This window comes from Zonotrichia leucophrys, chromosome 2, assembly GCF_028769735.1.
Source record: "Zonotrichia leucophrys gambelii isolate GWCS_2022_RI chromosome 2, RI_Zleu_2.0, whole genome shotgun sequence".
NCBI classification, from domain to species: Eukaryota; Metazoa; Chordata; class Aves; order Passeriformes; family Passerellidae; genus Zonotrichia; species Zonotrichia leucophrys.
Window position 1 is genome coordinate 128988776 of NC_088171.1, and position 20573 is coordinate 129009348.

At 36.3% G+C, this 20573-nt stretch overlaps 1 protein-coding gene across 1 annotated transcript in view; it reads left to right on the plus strand.

The window, feature by feature from the left end:
* The window catches only part of UBR5 (ubiquitin protein ligase E3 component n-recognin 5), an 84837-nt gene that overhangs the window by 16613 nt on the left and 47651 nt on the right, over window positions 1–20573 (plus strand). Inside the window, exons 2-9 of the mRNA XM_064706399.1 lie at window positions 889–933; window positions 1400–1481; window positions 1657–1733; window positions 2523–2642; window positions 5669–5858; window positions 7580–7739; window positions 14173–14322; window positions 16302–16513. Coding sequence (XP_064562469.1) covers window positions 889–933; window positions 1400–1481; window positions 1657–1733; window positions 2523–2642; window positions 5669–5858; window positions 7580–7739; window positions 14173–14322; window positions 16302–16513 — 1036 coding nt within the window. The remainder of the gene's footprint in view (window positions 1–888; window positions 934–1399; window positions 1482–1656; window positions 1734–2522; window positions 2643–5668; window positions 5859–7579; window positions 7740–14172; window positions 14323–16301; window positions 16514–20573) is intronic.

A 20573-nucleotide genomic window follows, 5' to 3' on the forward strand; every position in this document is an offset into this window, starting at 1 on the left:
ACAATTTTTACAGAATTAGTCTTGGTTTTATATCTTGATAAAATGCAAGTTGTCTGACTATAATTGGAAGCTCTTTGGGGGGTTTTCAGGTTGCTTGTCTTCTTTGGGAAGAAAGGGACCCGAGCTTTAATTGACATGCTTCCCTGATAGTACTCCAGTGTCTTTGCTGCCCACAGAGGATCTTTCCTCAGTGGATTGGAAGTTACCTCAGAAATCACTCCGTTGCTTTCTGGTTTTGGAGGCAGTATCCTGTAAGCAGGAGTAGTACATGGGTTGGCCCTTTCTTGTGCTCTGATATTTTGAGCTTTTGGAAACATTGTCTACCTTTAGTCAAGGTAATGTTCCACATAACCCTATAAATAGTGATGCTTCTCTGGTTTCTTCTGTTAGTCAGAATTTGTTTTTGTCCCTTTTGCTGTGTTGACTTTTGTTCACCTATTTCTTTGTGTTTTCTGTTTTGGGGAATATGCTGTCATATTTTTGGCTCTCACGTGCCACATACTTGGATTTCCTAGAAGATTATAATCCTTTCTCCTCTGGGATAATGTATTCAATCTTATACAAGGAAATACAAGTATATCTACAGTTCCTGGTCATTGCTTTTTATGTTTATTTTTTGCATGAAATTGTAAATGGTTGTAACAAGGCAAGAGTAGTTTTCTTGATAGTGACTTGCAAAACACACAGAAATGCAAGCAAACATTGGTTCTGTGGCAAGGGTTAAACTCCAAAGTAAAACAGCCTCCCAGCACCAAGTAGTATTTATATTAAACTTCAATAAATGTGGTGGTAAGTTGTTCCCATAACATCATAAATATGCGGTGTGAGTGGATGTTGTGGACTGTGGAGTACATAATCAAATAACAGCTTTGTTTCTTTCTGTTTCAGATTAAGGGAAGTTTCAGAGAAGCTGAACAAATACAATTTAAACAGGTAAGGCATATCATATGCTGCTGTAAATAATTTAGGAAAGTACATTTTTTCTAACAGCAACAAGAAGCAGAAGATTTTACAATAGGTGATGGAGCCTTAGAAATCCTCAGTGCTATTGATACTGAAGTCCAGACATGCTTCAGATAACACAGGAAGAAAATGAGGGGTTCTCAGTTATGATAAATTGTATTATTAAAATCTTCATTACAGAATGACTTCTTAATATGAGGTATAAACCCTGTTGTTTATTGCTGATCAGATTAAGTGAAAACTATCATCTTTTAAGATCTTTTCCCTGGATTTTATGTGCTGTGTGCTTCAATTAATGCATGTTTAGTAATTTTTGAAAGTTTCTTTTGTATTTGTAGCCACCACTGCACATTTTTCCTTTCATGTACAGCTTGATTTTTTTTTTCCAGACTTCAAAAGTTCTAAAATACTATAAATTCTCACTTTTTATTTTCAGCCACCCGCCTTTGAATGTATTGGAACAGGCCACTATTAAACAGTGTGTGGTGGGACCAAATCACGCTGCATTTCTTCTGGAGGTAAGTTCCTGAAATCTTCTCAGATAACAAACTTGAAACCATACAGTTAAATTAGTTATTTTAATATTAAAATGATTAATACTCTTCAATAACTGAGGACTCATGTTTTAATTTTTTGGGTAAACTTGACTTACATTTCAGTTTTGAACACTTGCTTTTCTTTTTCTAAATACAGGATGGTAGAGTCTGCAGGATTGGTTTTTCAGTTCAACCAGACAGATTGGAATTGGGTAAACCTGAGAATAGTGATGGGTAAGGAATGCTTTTCTTCTAGGATATTTTTTGAACTCGCTAAGCAGCTCAGCTGCTTTTCTGGTTTTGTTTTTATTTGTTTGTTTTCAAAGTAGATTTTGGAATGGGTACTTTGAGTAGAGACACGGTGGTTATGGTGATGCAGCCAAACAGCCTAGCTTGACAAACTGGTGTAGGAAGAAATAGTATATGTAATTCTGAAAGAAGTGAGACAGGCTCTCTTCAATTTGAAGAAACAAGCTACTCCAAAAATAATCCTTAAGAAAGAAGCTGTGTTAAACTTTTAAGCTTAATGTAGAATCCACTCTGAAAGTAGTCCCATCTGGCAAGGCTCACTTTCTAGATCTGTGGTCCTTAGTCCAGGTAAGTCCCCCTTAATAGGACTAATTAATGGTTCACATTTGAATTTAAACCACCTAATATTGAAGTAGCATACTCAGGCTCAGGTTTATAGATAGAACACCTGCTGATTACGATTTGTACATATACACTAATGGAAAATTCAGCACAGTGGCTAACTCCAATCACTAATTAGCTTAGTATGTATTTGCATCTGTGCTATTATGGATTGCTGATGTACGTAAGGTCTGTTAGGCATGCTTTCCACTTTCTTTTTCCAGTGTACTTCTTAATATACAGTTAGATTAGTTTGGAATATTCCCCAAGGGTGTTGCTTAAGCTGGTATGTTACCAGACTAAGTCCCTGAGAATTTCAACCTGGGATTCCAGGTTTTGTTCTTAACCCATTTGGGATTGTTTTGTGACTGATTTACCATCTTTTACTTTCAGTTCAAAGTTGAGCAGTGGCTCAGGGGCAGGAAGGACATCCAGGCCAGGCAGGACTAGTGACTCCCCATGGTTTCTGTCTGGTTCTGAAACTCTGGGCAGACTGGCAGGCAACACCCTTGGGTAAGTTTTGATAGGATTGAGGCTGCAATCTGTTTGTTCCATATTTGAGTATATGTGTATACACATATATAAGTTGTATGCAGTATGTCTAAGGAAACGTATAACCACAGCAGTTGTGTAGGTAGGGTATAACAAAAAAAAAACCTTATTGACTTGGTTAAAATAACAGACATTTAAGTGACCCTTCAGCACATGAAATACAGAGAATTTTTCATATATGTGTGATGAATAACTTGGTTTGGGCTGTGTTGTCTTCTTTTGAATGTTTTTTTAGTTCCTTGATTTTTGAAAAACAGTCTTTTAGAGGGACACTATCAATTTAAACCATGATAGGCCAGGAGAATACAGTGACATGAGTGCATTTGTGCAGGAAGAACCTTCATTATGGGCTCCATTGTTTTGTGCCTTCCACTCCCTTGCCCCAAGTCATAAATGGTGTTTTGATAGCCAGGGTCCTATTCATAGTAATGAAAAAGGAACATTTGGAAAAGGCTGTTTCTCAGAACCTTTAAAATTGTACTGTATGCAAAATGTACTGTATAGATCCAGATTTCTTGTCATTACCTTTAAATTGATGGTGTCCCTTTTTATAGAAATGTGATTTACATTCCATAATGACAGTGATCTCTTTGTTATGTGTTTTTGTAAGACATGTCTAACTATGCTGCTTCCTAATTTTACTGACTGCAGTAATAAGAACTGTGGTTTCTGCATGTGAATGATTTGTTAAGAGGAAGGAACTACATATTTTCCATGATTTTCCAGAAAATTTTTTGGTTTTTTTATTACCAAATCAACTAATTTCAGTTGGGCCTTAGTTGCATGAAGAATAACCCATAACCTTCCCATTTTTTTTCTGAAATCATTATGCATCTTAACCTAAAAATCCATGTGTTAAACATCAAAGATAAACTAGTATTGTCCTGTTTAAGAACTTATTGTGGGACATGTAACACTTTTTTTTCCCCTCCTTATTCTTAGCTAAGCATAATGTGTTAAAATTGTTTGAATCTTAGAGATTAACCCTGAAGTGTTCCTAATGTCTTCTCTTAAATGTCTCAGAAGTAGGTAGTTGAAAGTCACTGAACTAGTAGAATAGCAGTAGGCACTATAGCTAGTCTGTTAAATGGAGGGAGTAATTATCTTAATAAATTGAATTTAAACCCATTCAAACTGTAGTGCCTTTAGAGTAGGTAACTGGATTTGGAAAATTGCCAGCATGCTGCTGCGTAGTAGAGAGATGTGGTAAACTAGTAGGTGAACAGAAATGAGAAAGATTTCTATTCTGTATTAATATTTATTTTAGGTTTAGATGGCTTTAATAGCAAAGTTATTTGCCTTAACAGGGCCAGGGTAGGACTCACAGGGAATATTTGGATTGTTACACAAATAGAAATGGTTTTAACTGTTAGATGTCTGAATGATGCCATTGATAGTTTATAACTTAAAGTAGAAATCTGTAGTGAGTATTAATATCTAATATAGAACTTTTTCTTTAACCCCACACCTCCCTGCAGAGTGTTGAATTGAAAGTTGCTCTATAGGTAGAATTTGACTTTCCCTCACCCCAGTTCTTTTCCTCTCAGGCACCTTCCCACCTTTGGAACAGTTTAAGTGGCTCATTTTATTTAAAATGTCACATTCTTTAGTATTTTTTCTTTCTTTTTTCTGTTTTCAGTAGTATTTTTTTATTTTTTAGAATTCTGTTTCTAACTCTTGAGACAAGACTACTCCTAAAGACATAATTGAACTGCTTTTTGTCTTGTCATTGTCTGTGGTCGCTAGCTAGAATTCTGAAAATGTAGATGTCTGACAGAGCCTTGTCTTAAGCAAGACACTCGAGTTACTCTGTGATTGCAGGGGCTTGTCAGGAGGAAAAAGAAAATTCAATTAAAAAAGGGTGCTAGTAATCAACTGAAGGCATACAATACAAGACAAGTATTCTTACATAATTAGCTTTTAATAGCTTTTGATAGACTTTTAATGTAAATTTATTAGATACTGTTTCAGAGAACATATCTTTATTTTCATGTCTAATTTTAAATGTATTTATTGAAAGGAGTTTGAGACTTCAAGTGGTTGATAGCAGGAAGGGTCTGCTGCTACAGATTAAGTAGCAGTAATAGCATATCCAGTAACCTTTAAGGTGTATTACAAGGTAAAGCTTAGCTAACCTTGAAGAACAAGCTAGAGTCTCTCATCTTTCATGGCAGCAGATTATCTTGTCTTAAATTCAGAGCAGATTCAATTGACATAGTTCTGTGGTGATAATTATTAATGGATAATTGTAATGAAGGTGAGATGTCTATTTCTACAAATCACTGTCTTTTTGTTGCCTTATTTTGATGCTGATTTGTAGAAACAAAGAAACTGTTCAGTCAGTTAAGGCATGTTTTTGCAATGTGTGCAGTTGTTGATTTCTGCAATAGGAATATGTAAAAAGTAGAGTATCTCTTGAAAACTATTCCTGAGGATCAGAGAACTATCTAGTGTAAAATTTCTTTTGCTGTAGAGAAGATTACTTGATTTTTCTAGTATAATCTTAGCCAATTTCTTAATGTAAATCAAGTATCAGAATCTTTAGAAGATCCACCTAAGCATAGTGATGTTCTGTCAGAGGCACTGGCAGTGAAGTTGGTGCATGTGTGCTTTTATAGCAGGAAATTGACAGATAAGTGTTAAATGTTATGCTGCTGCTACTGCTGCTTTTAGAAAATCTGGGAATTGATCCTTTTATGTGTTCATGTATGTGTACATCCACGCAGCTATATGAGTGGGAAGGAATGCAAGTTCCAGCTGGAGTCCTTTTTTTTATTTCTTCTGCATATTTCAGAGCTTTATCAATTTCCTGGTGTTCTTGTTCTTTCTAGTTTTGAGAGTTACTTTTATAGCGTTTGTCTGTGAAATCAAGCTGCAGGATTTTTCAGAGGGTGTTAATAAGTTATTAGTAATAAAACTAAAGATGTTTGAAGTAGTCCCTGAGGTATGCTGCTGTATTAAAAAACCAAATAATCTGAATCTTCTAGAAGTCGCTGGAGTTCAGGGGTTGGTGGAAGTGGAGGAGGATCTTCTGGTAGATCATCTGCTGGAGCTCGAGACTCTCGAAGGCAGACCAGAGTCATACGCACAGGACGTGACCGAGGATCTGGACTGCTGGGGAGTCAGCCACAGCCAGTGATTCCAGCATCAGTCATTCCAGAGGAACTCATTTCACAGGTGTGTGAACTAGAAACTGCTTGTTGCCAAAAACTTGCAGAGCTTCTCAGAGCATGTGTACCAGAATGTGTTGCAGTAGTACCTGTTCTCCAAGGAGTAATGGCATGCAATTGAAGAAATTGACTTTCCTTATCTGACTTAGTTTTATTCTTAAGTACGTAGTGGAAGTGATAGACTTTTGGATTAGAGTTAGAATTTTCATTTCCAAACGTCACCCAAGACAAGGTATATGTTTAATGTAGGTGAGGAGGGCTGTGTTTGATTGCAGAGGGGAGATTTAGTGAGAGAATCAGATATTTGAGAATAATATCAAATATGAAGTTTCTTGAAGGAATGTAATGAAGGAAGGCAGATTGACTTTTTTTCTGTTTGATAGAAAGAATGATCCATTTCAGATGTAAATGAAAGATAGAAAATTTATTTATTCTCTTGAAAATACTGATAATATTTCTTCATGGACACCTCTGCTTAATTTTTTATAAATGTGACTTTTATGAATGTTGGGTATATATTGCTCTGCTTTTGCCTTTTAATGCACTAAAGTCTGAAGAGGCGCTTCAGTCTATTCAAACATTTTCTTCTATATTTGAAGAAAAGAATACATTCAAAATATGTGACTAGTTAATGCATTTTAACTATTAGATTAAAACTAGTTCCTGGTTGACATTTGAAATACAGAAGTTAGTTGCTAGGCAAAAGATAATCTGCTTTACTTCCCTTGCTGTGATATTTTGCCTTCTTTATTTAATTTTATTTTTAAATAACGTACTTTGTTTACCTTTACAATAGAAGGCGTCTGAAACATTTTTGAGGTAACTTGAAAGCAGAACAATGGGAAAGATCTTAGCAGATGGTCTGTAGACTCTAGGAAGTCTCAAAAATCTGTAAACTTCTGGCATAGAAGTTTATGACAAAAAATTTACCTTTGTGTGCTATGAGAATTTGGTTTTTTTTGCTTGCCAGCAGACCATTTTATTTGGTGTCTTATTTTTACTCTGTTGTTAAAGTACTCAGTACTTGTTTCTTACATTTTTTTGTTTCTGATCTTTCAAAACTCTTATAATCTCTGACATTTGGTAGAGGCTAGTCTGGAGAAACAAAGTACTCTGAGTCCTAGGGTCAGTGGAATAAATCAGAGTTTCTCTCTTTTTTTGTAAATTTGTTGTACTTGATGTTTGGGAGGTTTTATCTACATTTGCACTTTGTTAATAAAAACTTCAGTGTTGCAGAAACTGCTGATGATAAGCCTTTAGAAACAGAATGATGAGGAAAATAGAGTCATTAAAGTGGTTTTGTTTGAAGGACAGTGGAAAGAGAAACCCATGTAAAAGGGATTGAAGTGTAGTTTTGGCACAGCAATTGATTGCAAACACTGTTGACTGGCATACTAAGTTTAAACCCTTTTATAGAAACGTGCAGAAACTCTCAAAACCAGATTATACTTATTATTTAACTGCAGCATTAAACATTCCAAGAAGTAGATTCTAACATTCTGTTAGAAAATTTAGTGACAAAGTTGGGGTTCAGTGACCTAACTGGAGCTGAGAGAAGGCTGGATATCAAGTACATGATACTGTGAAAAATTGATAGGAGCCTTTGTCTGTATGTACTGTTATTGACTTGTGATTCTTATTAGACTTTCTTTAGACTTTAGCATTTTCTTATAAATAGGGGTTGCTGATCTGAGAATGGCCAGTAACCAATTCACTCTGCTCTTCTAGGCACAAGTTGTTTTGCAAGGGAAGTCCAGAAGTATTATTATTCGAGAACTCCAACGAACAAATCTTGATGTAAACCTTGCTGTAAATAATTTGTTGAGTCGTGATGATGAAGATGGAGATGATGGGGATGACACAGCAAGTGAATCATATCTTCCTGGAGGTTTGTATCCTGCAACTTTTGATAAAAAATCACCAACATGTTCTTATTTTTCTGTATTTGAGTACTGACAGTGAGTTCTGTGCTGTGCAAGGTACACAGTGAAGACAATTGTTGCTTATAGGAACAAAGTCTAAAGATGTATAAAACAAAAGATGGACTGGGATGTCTTGAGGGATTAGACTAGCCACTGAAGAATAACTGTTGGTAGTGTTTGTTGAGGGGCATGAAAGTTACGGGGTTTTTTAGGATCCCAGGCTTTGTAACACTGGCATTACTTTCGTTTATTTTTCTGCTCAGTGAGATGCTGAGACTGCTGTGTGGCTTGCTCATAAAAGCTAATTCTAAAACTTTCTAGTGACTTGCATGTTTTTTACTACTAACATATATTCTTAATATTCATAAAAGTTTTTAGAGCAAAAATTACGTGCTTTTCTAAAATTAAGAAGCCTTAATAGAGGGCAAAACACTTTACTGTGGTTACAGTTAGATCGAGACTTTACTCTTCATCTCAGGTTCCCCTTATAAATGCTGTTCTGGCTATAATGGCAAAATCCTGTAATGTAAGTGCAGCTGTTTTTGAAATACTCCCTGTCCCATAAAATTGCTTTTTATAAAAGACTTTGAATCTTCTTTTACATTGGCTAAATAATTTAGGCAGTCTTTTCTTGCTGAGAGAACAGATTGGAAAACATAACAGCCAAATCCAGGGTTATGTTAGTTGCACTGCACGAAAAGAACACATCTGAACTCTGACTACATAGTAGCTTTTCTTCTGTGTGTCAAAATGATGTTTTGATATTTTTCTAATAAATGGTTGTATTTTGGTTTTTTCTTTCTGCTCATCTGGTTCACCAGGAAGGTTCATGGGCTTCGTCCATCTTTAGCTTGTCAGTCATGTGATTAGAGAATGAGTTTTTTTTAATTTCTGCAACAAAAGCTTTGCATTTCATTTTGCTTATTTTAGTTTTAGTTGCATCTGTCAAACATCTTTATTTTGCTGTAGAATCAAGACTCTTTTGGTGAAAGGGGTGAAAAATCTTTAATCTCAGTCTTATTTTTTGGTGATCAGCTTAATAGGATTAGACAGACGCACTGGAGGAAGTTAAATCGCAGATGTTTCCAAGTGTTCAAAGCACTTCTCAGTCTTAAGGATACCCAAATGCATTCCTCCAGAATTGACCTTAGGAAGATAAATCACAGTTAGGAACTTCTACTGTAAATTAGTGCTTTTAACCATACTAGCCAGCCTTCAACAGCATCAGCTGTTCTCCAAGTACCGCTTGTGATCCTAAGGATCGATTAATAGGGACTGTCTGACAACCTGTGACTGGTAACATTTATTTGAAGGTGCCTCCACTACAGTCTATGAGATGGGTTAAAGTGATATGCAGAGTTTCCTTGTCCTCACTGGATGTCCAGAGAAAAATTTTCTCCTTGGCTTAATCTTTAAATCTTCTTCCCTGTTTGGAGTAAATTTCCTGTAATGGATTGCAATGTCCTAAAATTAGGTTTTTTCCCTGTTTTACCCCACAGAGAAATTGGGTTATTTTTTTCCCAGTTTTTATGGGAAAATATATGGAAATGATGGCTGAAATGACACTTGATCTGTCTTAACGCCACTCTTTGGAGATGTAATTTCTGATTTGTAGAATGTGCATCCTAAGTTTTACGGGTGAAAAACAGTTTGTTGCATGGAAATTAATTAGTTTGGTATGATCAGTTTGAAACTGATCAGAAATCTAGCTGAACACTAGGCAGTGCTGTTTCTGTTGAAACCTTGAGTAGTAAAAATTAGCAGCTTTGCTTGTGTCACATGACCATGCAAGCTAGTTTTCAGGAAAACCAAAATGGCCAGAGAAAGTTGCCTATAGCTCTTTTTAAAAGTATTTTTGCTCTAGAAACTTTGCAGTCTTCCTGCTTTCACTTGCCATCTCCCATCTGGGTGCCCCTTTGGAAATATAACATCATCAGAGAAAACTGTGGATAACTGATACATGCTATATGCATTCAATCGTTAGGCTTTTTTATTGTTCTTAAAGTTAAAGAACCTTTTTTAAAATTATGCCAAATTATGCTTTAAAGCTTTTTGATTTTCATTTCAAGCACAAAAAAGCAAGCAAGAAGACAGAATTTGCCTCTGGACTTTTGAGGCTCTTGCATTTCAATTAAAAGCATATGTTAATTTTGTCTTTCTGCCTTTTGCATGTCTGATGCTTTGTGACCCTTAAATTTAGGGGTTAGTTCTCAAAGCTTTCCAAGCTAGAGAAATTTTTTAAAGCACTTTACATGTAATTAAAAAAAAATCATTAATAAGCTGAGATACTTTCCAAGTACTGTGAAATTAATATATTCTTGTTTAATAGATCATATATTATTAGTATTGTAAACTTTATGCATCTGACTTTTTTTTGAGGTAGCAAAGAACATGTTTCAATCCTTCCTAAATTCTCAAAATGTCTTAAGTGAAGAGCAGAAGGTTACTTTTCTGTACAGATTGCTATCAATGAGTGTCTCTTAAATATTTATTTTTGGGTCTCAGTGTACTTTGATTTTTGGCTTTTCTAATCGAGTCCTGTTTCTTTTGTTCTATGATAGTTAGGAGAGAGGACTGTGGGTTCATTTGTTTCATAACAAATACATAAGGAGAATAATCAAGGTAAAAATATATAGAACAAGTTCATTTATCGTAGGAAAGACTCAACAGCCTCTATGAGGCTCATACCAGGCTGTATTAGAGGGTTCTTGTAGGCTTTATGTTCTGGTAATGGTTGGGATAGAGATGCTGTAGATGTTAGAAGTTTTTGTTGTTTGTGCAGTTCAGAGAAGTGTATATTTGCTCAGTAACTTGTGCATGGTACAATGGGTTCTCACTGGTGGGACTTGTGAAGTGTGGGTTTGACAACATCCAGGCTGCTTTGCAGAGGAGAGAGAGATGGGCTGATGTTGCAGCAAGGCTTCCTGTGCTGGCTTCCAGGGAGGGGAATGGGAGCTACAGCCTAGTGTAGGATCAGCTCAGTGGTTTGCCTTTAGGGAAAACAATTAAATAATGGGGTTGGGGGTTTTTGTGGTTTTGTTGTTGTGGTTTGGTTTTCTTTGTTGTTGAGTTGGTTTTTTTTCTCTCTGTTTTTGTGAACTTCAAGTTGGGTAATATTTTGAATAAATATTATCTTATCAAGAATGAATTCTAGAGTTCTGTTTTAGTCTAGTTTCCTAGGAAACCAAAACAAATGTTTCTCTCCCTTCACTGTCACAGTTTTGCCAATTTAATCCAATCTTGAAAGAGGAGGAGGTACTGAACACATTGAATACTTGAATATTTCATAGAAGTGTGCAGCTGAGAAGAGGGGAGAGAGCTTATGATTGCACCCTTAAGGGAGAAAGTTTAAAGGGAGCTCTACTTGAGATCAGAATTGATCTAAGCAACGCCTTCAGTTAATGAATCCGGTGATAATGCTATTTGATGTTTTGTTTTTTTCCTCTGAACTGGATATCTTTTTCCTTCCAATTTTCTTTGGTATTTAGTAGTGAATCATAGATATTTTCTTACAAAAATAGGTTCATCAGAAGTATCACACCTAGATGTGAAGGGAATAGTCTGCTTCTGGTCTAACACTGCACAAGATGAATGATATAATCCCACAGGATTTGTCTGAAGAGCAGGAAAATAAAGACATAGAGAATGTTTTTTTGTTTTTTTTTTTTTTTTTTATTTTGTTTTGTTTCATTTTTTTAAAACTCTGGATTCTTAAACTGGATGTAGCCTTGCAGTATCTGTGTTTTCACAGCGCTAAAAAAATTCCAGTGATGTTTGAAGGGGAGTGGATTTGGCTCCTATCCCTACTGGTTTTAGCACCTTTCTTTGCTGATATAGAAAATGGAAGAAGGGGGATCTCTTTCAGAAATACTGGAAGAAAATTAAAATCTGATTTGAAGCTGAAATAAGAGGGTAAGAAAAGGCTTCATTTCGTTACTCATCTTAATGCGTATTTAGCCCAAAGCCACATAGTTTTGGTTCTTACGTCTGATACTTGAATTTTTACTTTTTTTTTTTGGAAACACAGCTAAACTCAAGATGCCTGAGCTGGTGGAAGGTGTGTGTGTATGTGTGTGTTAAAAGTTAGTGTGTGTTTTCTGTCGAGAGGATTTCTCACATAGCTTACCTTAAAAACTCCAGTATTGTCTGTTTTGAATGAGGGCAGAAAGTTCTTTTCTGTACTGGGCAATTTGGTTCCTAGAAAGAGATCAAAGTTCATTGCAGTTTTTTTTCCTGGACACTGACCAGAAGATATCAGAACTAGTTGCCTAGAGTATGGAGGGGTTGGAGCTTACCTAGGAAAAGATGGTTGTGGGAGGAGGGAGCAATATGTCAATATTGGGAAATACAGCAGAATCTCATCTGTGTTCCCAGCTCTGAAAGTCTGTTACTTACAGGTTGACGCTGAAGGTGAGGTGTACTGCATGTTTATAGTTGTGGAAAGCCAGTAGCAGGCAGGGTAAGGGTACTCTGAGTGATCTGAACTGTTTTAGATAAAGCCTGTTTGCCAAATGTGAATTTTCTTTCTAAGATCTCCAAGCAGCCTGTCATGGATGATTTTGTAAAGTGTACTGTGTGAACTATGGAGTCACAAATGGTGTGCTTTTAGAAGCCCAGCCTACACTTGAGTGGATTACTTAATTAATGCAAAAAACATTTATGTAGGTCTTACCTTGAACCCACTGTGCTCGCTGGTTTGCAGTGCTGGTTTTCTGTGGACGTTTCGTGGTATGTGTTGCATTTCTTGTAGATGAGAGTTTAGAAATACAAGGATGAATATTCTGGTGTTCAGGAATCTGAAAGTCTTAAGTGAATTAATACCATCTCTAAGAGCAGACTTCTGGCTCCTTTCAGTTTTTTGATACCCTCTACTTTGGGTTCCTCCCTCCCTCCATTTCATTCCAGACACTGAGAAAAAGACCCATAATAATCAGATTCTGCTGTCAAGAATGCTTGTTTTCTAGCCACTGTTTCCTTTTATGCCTATGAGATAGAGGCTGAGAACTGGATGTGCAGGAATCATGCTGCTGCCAGGTTCCCTGAAGGGAGTCTCTGTATAGCCTCACATGGGATTTGTGGGTGGTTTAAGCTCATGAGGTTGTCTTGCTGCCAGAAGTCACTGTCCTGCCATTCCCTTGCTTGGGGATGAGATTTTTGGGCTTGTATGGGCTAGTAAAACCTAATTTAGGGAGCCTGATTTTTTTTTTTTTGTTCTGTTTTTGTTTTGTTTTTGTTTTTTGAAGTCAGATTTGCTTGAAGGTTTGGGAAGGGCAGAACTATTTCCTTTAGCAGGAAGCAGCAGGGTATGGTCAGCTTTGCAGCATGTGGTGAAGCTCCACATTTGGGCCTCTGATTACTCCATTAAGTCAGTCTGAAGATCCATCCTCACCTTACTTCTAAACCTAGTGAACTTGTGTTTCAAGCCAGGTGAATGCACTAGTTAGATTTAGGAATCCCCCCTTGTCCCAGGGAGGTGCCTGCCACAGGGATAAAGGAGGAGGGGAGTAGGACTGACCTTTTGTGGTAAGATGGTGGTCAGGCTCAGTTGTCTTGACAGTCCATATTGCTGGCCTTCAATGAGTCACATGAATTTCCAGTAGCTTCTTTTGTGTGTGGATAGAAGCTTTAGGTTAGTTACTGGAAGGAGATTCTTTTGCATTTTAATGATGATCATTACTCCGGGGAAACTCAAGTTTTCCAGCACAGAAGCGAGGGTACTCACAGTATTGAAGTTCAGCCTTTAGGTTTGGTTAGGTCTTCTTTTTAAACTGCATGGTATTACAACATTGTGCTTTTTTCAGATAACTGTTGTTGTTCATGTAGCTACCATTTAAAGATTTGTATTGAGAGCTGCAAGTTGCTGGCTTGTGAATTAAATGAGTACATGATTCTCTGAAAGAGACATTGCATGGGGAAAGGTGCAGTCTTTGGCTCAAAGACGCGGCTGTGTGAAAGCTGCCTTTCTCTGTCAGCTCTGTCCTCCCTCCATTCTAGGTCATCCTGGGAGTTCTGCATCGCATGCCTGAGTGTGTGTGCACATGTGTGTATATGTCTCCATCTTACTTTAGTGCCTTTAGTTCTTTCAAGTGACAGTCAAAAGTTTGAATTTCTGGGATACAGAACAATATGTTTTGAGAAAGTCGTGTTTGGGAAATGTAGTTAGGTAAGTGACAGAGCAGTTCTTGCAGGGAAGCTGGTTTTGTTCACTAGTTCACCAAGCTTGATTGTAAATGTGATTGCATAGGAGGCACATGAGTTTGCACTGGTGAATCTGAAGAGCAGAAATTCAATTAATAGATAGGATTTTTTTTTTTTTTTGATATTTGTTTAGTGATGGTCTCTCTAGCTGATGTTTTAAGTAGCTGATTATTCACTTAAGACCCTTGTCTCCTCTTATAGAGGATCTTATGTCTCTTCTGGATGCTGACATACATTCTGCTCACCCAAGTGTCATTATTGATGCTGATGCTATGTTTTCAGAAGATATTAGTTACTTTGGTTATCCATCCTTTCGGCGCTCATCACTTTCCAGGCTAGGCTCATCCAGAGGTAATTTTGCACCTTTTTTCTTTGTAATATGTAGTTTGCTGTGGGAAAAGCTAGTGATAGTAGACACTGGTGGTTTAGATGCTGATTTAATGTGAAAGTAGACTCTGCTATGTTGTCAAATATAGAGTAGACAAGTAGATTGCTGCTCATCAAAATTTTTATGAATTCTAACTGTTAGCAGGTAAGTTCTGCAAGAGCGTTGGTAGTCATATATTAAAAATATAATTGTTGATCATTGTAAGGTATTATAAAATTATTGCATGTCAAGTTTATTTTAAACTGTAGTGTATGTACCTACTAACATAGATTGCCATATAAATATATAATTTGGCTCAAAAATTAGAAATAATTGATGACATGCAGCATTCTTAATACTTCCTTTTTTTCTTCTTCTTCCTCCTCTTCTTCTTCTTTCTTTCTTTCTTTTGGGTTGCTCTTTGTACGCTGTTCTTCATGTTTCCTTAGTTGTTCCATTACAGAAGTTACCTTTATGGAATGAGGAACTTTAGATAACAAGGAGGCAGAAGAAATCTAAATTTTACTTTCTGAAGGATTTTTATAGTTGGATAAGGAGAACTATTGGCAGGTGATAAAAAAAGCTCCTTGAGCAGTGTTAGGGCATTTTTTCTTTTAAGCATTATACATTTGAAAAATTTATAACAGACCATGGAGCAATTTCTTAGCTTTTTGAGGCTGTTGCCAGAAATACCTAGAGTATTTCCAAACTGTTAATCCAGCCTCTGATGTGATTGTTTATTTAGTACAGTTTTGTTGCCTTTCATGAACATGTTTTAATATATTAATTGCTGACTATGTAAGTTCCCGTTACAAAATTATTAGTCAAGAGCCAGTGTGATGTTTGTTGGAAAGTAAGTACAGTACTTATATGAAATACATCTGTAAGACAGGCTGTCGTGTTTGGCTTATGTAAAAACTTTCCCATTTGTCTAATACAGCAAAAGACCCAAGACTTGGTGTAATCCATTGAAACTATGAGATAATAATGCATCATCTCATCAGTATATGTAGTTCCAGTTGATTTTTGTGAGCATAAGTGAGGTACTTCATAGGTTAAATACATTTATGTGCATGTGCGAATATTCAGCATCTGACATAACTCCTTCTAAATTCCTCCTTTTTTTTCCTTTCCTAAGGTTATTCTGTATAAAAGGTTGTTCTGTATAAGATGTTACCACGATTTTCATAGTCCTTGTTTTCCATGTGTAGTTGACTTGTGGAAAGTTAGTTTGATTACCTGATATAAAAAAATTTTCTGCATGAGCAAACTGCAGAGTACTGGCTTTAGACAGTTTATAGGCTAGTTGGAGGGGAAGCATTTTGGTAAGAACATTTTTCTGTCAGGATCCTTTTAAAAACTTGTCTGACTCTTGAAAAGTTTTCATTTAATCTACTCAAAGCAGATACACTTTAATTTATTAAATCCAGTCCTATAGTATATTGCTTTAAACGAAAGGGGTTGGATTATCAAATATGTATGAGAGCTTTTTTTAATGCTTTCTTTCTTTAACCTTCTCAAATTACTGTTTTTTTCTGGGAAAGTTGCTATGAAACTCTCTAATAAATACTCTTTTTTGGTTTGCATAAAGCTATCTGGCAGACTGTATAGATTTAAGATTCTTCTGTTATTGTAACTACATTCATAAAACTGCAAAACTGCATATTGTACTAGAAAACTTTAAATAGAAATGTTAAATGTATTTGGCCTCTTATGATGTAAGTGAAATTTCTCTAGCATTTTCATAGTGCAAAAAACTGTAAGCCTTTATTTCTAGCTTATTTTATGTTTAGTGATTCTAAAGTACATATTCTTGAAAGAGTTAATATGTTGAATGTTGCATGTCAGGACTATGTTTTTAATCTGTGTGAGTAGATTAAACTGCTGTTAGTTGCATCCTGAAGGGTCTTTACTAGAGAGTGGCTTACTTTTATCCCACTGGTGTGACCCAATTGCATACCAGTTCTCCTTCTTCCCTTAGAGAGAGACTCTGAGCTGTTGCGTGAACGTGAGTCCGTTTTACGTTTGCGTGAGCGAAGGTGGCTTGATGGAGCCTCATTTGATAATGAAAGAGGCTCAACAAGTAAGGAAGGGGAACCAAACCTGGACAAGAAGAATACACCTGTTCAAAGTCCTGTTTCTTTAGGAGAAGACTTGCAGTGGTGGCCAGATAAGGTATGGAATTCTTTAATCTATTATTTGTATGCTGAACAATTGATCTGTTTATTTTTTTTTCTGAATAAATACTGTGAGTTGCCTTTTTGACTATGACATTTTAGTTTTGTGAGATAATGTAATAAAGCATATTCCTTATTATGCACATAGTTAAATTACACATAATTATTGACACCCTTCTAACTGCCCTTCTGTTACTACTGTTTTAATTTTCTTCTCTGTGTATTTTCAAGATATTGCTGTAGATCATAAGGCTTAGGGTTTTCTGTTTCTTTCTTATATTTATTTAGGTGCTCAAAGCATTGGCAGTAGGGAACTCATGAAACAATCTAAACCATGCTTCATCAAAGAAATGTTTTTTGTTAAGCATTATTATTCCTAGAGATACTTTCAGTTTGAGTGGATTGGGCTTTTAAACTACAGTAGTAAAAATTTGCATTTAGTTGCAATTGTGTTTTGAGTTTATCAGTAACTTGGTTGCTCCTTCAAAGTCTTTTGGCTTTGATTAGCTGTTTTTCTTTATAACCTTAATTCCATTTTCAAGGCAAGAAATAATAACTGCAGGAGATAAAAGTAGTAGAAACACCAGCTGTATGTTGGTAGTTGAATACCTGTGGTCATTGTCTTTGTGAACTACCTAAATGTTTGGGGAGATGAGTATTTAAAAACCTAAATAAAATAAAACCCAAACCAACTAACCAAACCAAAGAGCTTCCTCAGAATGGAAGTGATCAACTATGTTTAGTAGACCAAATTTTATTGACTTGCTCTAGTGTTCCCATTTCTGTCTGTCCATGGGATCTGTGAGGTTCCTTTTTTGATCTGTCACACTTTCTTTCTCTGTCTCTGTTCATTTCGGACTAAATCTAGATAGAAAGCTTGAAAACAGAGGTGAATATAGAGGCTTATTTCTGCTAACAGCAGCAAGACTTCAGATGCAATTGTCTTCTTCTGGGCATTCAGACTGCGAAATTAAGAGACCTAAAAAGAATGTTTGTCTAGTAGTTGCTCTTTACCAGATCTTTTATGTCTAAAGTGTTTTTCCTTTGTTTTGGGTTTGTTGTTGGCTTGGTTTTGTTTTGTTTTTCTTTATCTAGTAACATTGAACTTCTCTGTCAGTGAAAGTTGGCAGCTTTCGTCCCCCTAGCTTAGAATGAGAAAATCTAGCTTGTTAGAGAGACATTCCAGGAATTTAACATCAATGAATAAACGTAGTTTAGATTTGGAATACTGACTCATCATCTTTGTTTTGGTAACGTTACTATGGCCGTTGTTACCAGTGTGGGTTTTTTTGTTTGTTTTGCTGTGATATCTGACTGTATTCCTGTGCACTTTGTGTACTGAACTGCTTCCCACTTACCTGTTTGCATATGCACTCATATAAACCCCAGCTTCTGGGCTTCCAGATAAATCAAGGTGTCTAACTGGAAAGGCTTTCCATTTGTATTCAAAAGTAATTTAATTTTGCATCATTTCTTTCAGTTGAACATTCATAAGAAATGGTTCTGTGTCTTCTCCTGCTGTAAATCCAGTATGAATTTTTGTTGGTAGTATTTTTCAACAGAAATTCTTCAAGGGGAAAGTCCTGGGAGAGATGGTTTAGCAGAGAGATCAGTTCAGATGTCTCTTCCACTTTGGAAAAATGAAGGCACAAAGGAAACCACTACAAAAGAAGCAGTCATGTTTGCAAATATTTTTTCCTTTGTTTTTCATTATTTGGACCTTTAGCATTTGGGACAGAAGTCTGTAGAAGGCTGTGATGAGGGTGGTTAACTTTTGTTTGCGGGAGGTGAAGTACCAACCTGGAAGGCACGGGTGAAACTTTTAGAAAGCTGATAGTGCTCCCAAGTGCATCAGTTTCACCAGCAATCTGAGACTGACAGTGTATAGACATGTTGCTCTGGTACTGCATTTTCTCCACCAAATAAACATCATCAACTGCTCAGGAATCCAAATCAGTGAGTACATTCTTCTGATATTTCAAATATCAGAATATTTGTTACTCTGTAGCACTGTCAGTTTGCACTTGCACTGTATCAACCTTGTGCCACATGTATGGGTAGTGTAGTAAAGGCAAGTATGGCTGGGCTTTCTTTTCCTGCTTGACTGTAATTTAGGTGCAAACCAAGCCTTTAGTTTTTTCAAGTAGGTGCATTCTGCTTGAGATACTAAGATTTTGCCAGTAGTCTGCATCATCTTCATGTGTGTTAATTTCTCTGGTCTGAAATCAGAATTTGTTGAACACGAGTCTCAGGTTTACAGAAACAGAGCTGTTGTGTTGTTTGTGCATCTCTGGGCAGTTGGTTGAATGGCCCTCTAGAGGTGAATGCAGCATTGATCCTGAAGCACTTAGGTCACAACTGCTAGTATTTTGATGGAAGGGAATGAAAAAATTTCATTGGCAGGTCTCTCTAGTATTCAGCTTCTGGTACAAAGCTGTTTGTTTTTAAAAGATCTGTTAGCAAGATGAAAAGTCAAAATGAGAGTGTCTTGGAGCAAAAATTAATTGCCTTCCATACTTAATTGTGAGGCATTAGGCCAGCTAACTTCTGAAGATTCATCTATGCTGATGAAGTCTAATGCATCTCATTAGACTACAGTAGGTTCTGATGACAGTTCTTTCTCAGAATGTGCAATGTTTATGTCATAGCATGTATTAATAATCATGATGTGGATTAGAAGTTGTGTTACTTCTTTGCTATGTTGGTAGATGCCCTCCCAGAACAAAATAGTTCTCTAATGATTTAACCAATTATAGAGACTCTTCTCAGGGTATAAAAGAAAATTGCTTGTGATTGCTTCTGTCCTTTCCTCCTGCTGCTTTTCTTTTTTCCAGAAATACTGGTGAGCATTTGGTAAGAGCTGTACTGAATGAATCCTGTGTCACTCAAGGACACATTCACACCTTTTGGAATGTGCATTCTGGGCATGAAAACTGTAAAAAAATAGTGTAAATCCAGCCTTACAAAACTAAAAGTGTTTCCACTTTTAAACTTCTGTGGTGAAAAGTCTGCTAATTTAGAGGACAGGTAAATGTACTAGATAGTGGGACTTTTTAAATAGCTGACTGAGTTCAGTTTCCCCTCAGATGGCTGAAGTACTTAAATGTGGTGAATTGTAACCTGTGAGTCAGTTAAAGATACTGATCTGGGGAGATAACCACTGCAGAGAAGACCAGATATCATCTTTCAGATCTGTAGCTGTAGAAGACAGCATTTGATTTTATGCTAGTTTAGGTTGGGTTTTTAAAAAAATTTTTGTGGAGCTGTAAGTGGAAGAAAAATTTGAGTTATTAGTAGTAAGGAACTTCAGAAAGAGCATGTTTGTCCTATAGCTGCACTTGCTGAGGAGCAGTGAAATGTTACAAATGTTTCTCGGTAAACAGAATTTAATATTTTGTGAAATCATTCCAATTCTCTGTAGCTTGAGATCGGTTTCAATGCAAAGAGGAACAGGAATTTGCAGAGGTGAGGTTGTAACATTGTAGAGTTGCCTTGATACAAAACCCAATCCCAGAGGGAGGAAATCAGACCGGTGAGGTCCCCGTAGGTACAGGATGAAGCAAATGAACAAACTGATGCCATATACATAGTAGGAAGATACCAGCTGAGTTTTGATAAAATATTAAAAAGGAGGAAAGGGCAAGAGGAATAGCCAATAATTAGAAACTTCCCCAGCATGTCAGGTTATAATGATGCATTATTGAGATATAGCATACTGATTTTTTAAAAACTTGATGTTGTTTGCAGTTACTTACTTTCGGAAGTGAAAGATAAGAGTTAATTGACAAAGCAGTGAATTTGATAATTGATTTCTTGGGTAGCTTGGAAGATACTTTCCTGACTATACTTAGCAATGAAGTAGTGGAATTATGTTGCTTTTTTGTTAATTTCGAACAGCCAGAATTTCCAGCAGAATTTTTTTTCAATGTTGCAAGTCAAGAGATCTTCTCATCTCTAATTTTATGGGCTGTGTTGTGTTCTCAAAGCACCATGTAAGCTCTTAAAAAACTGTCCAAGTTAATTGCCATGTATATGCTATTGATAAAGGTCTTGGAAAT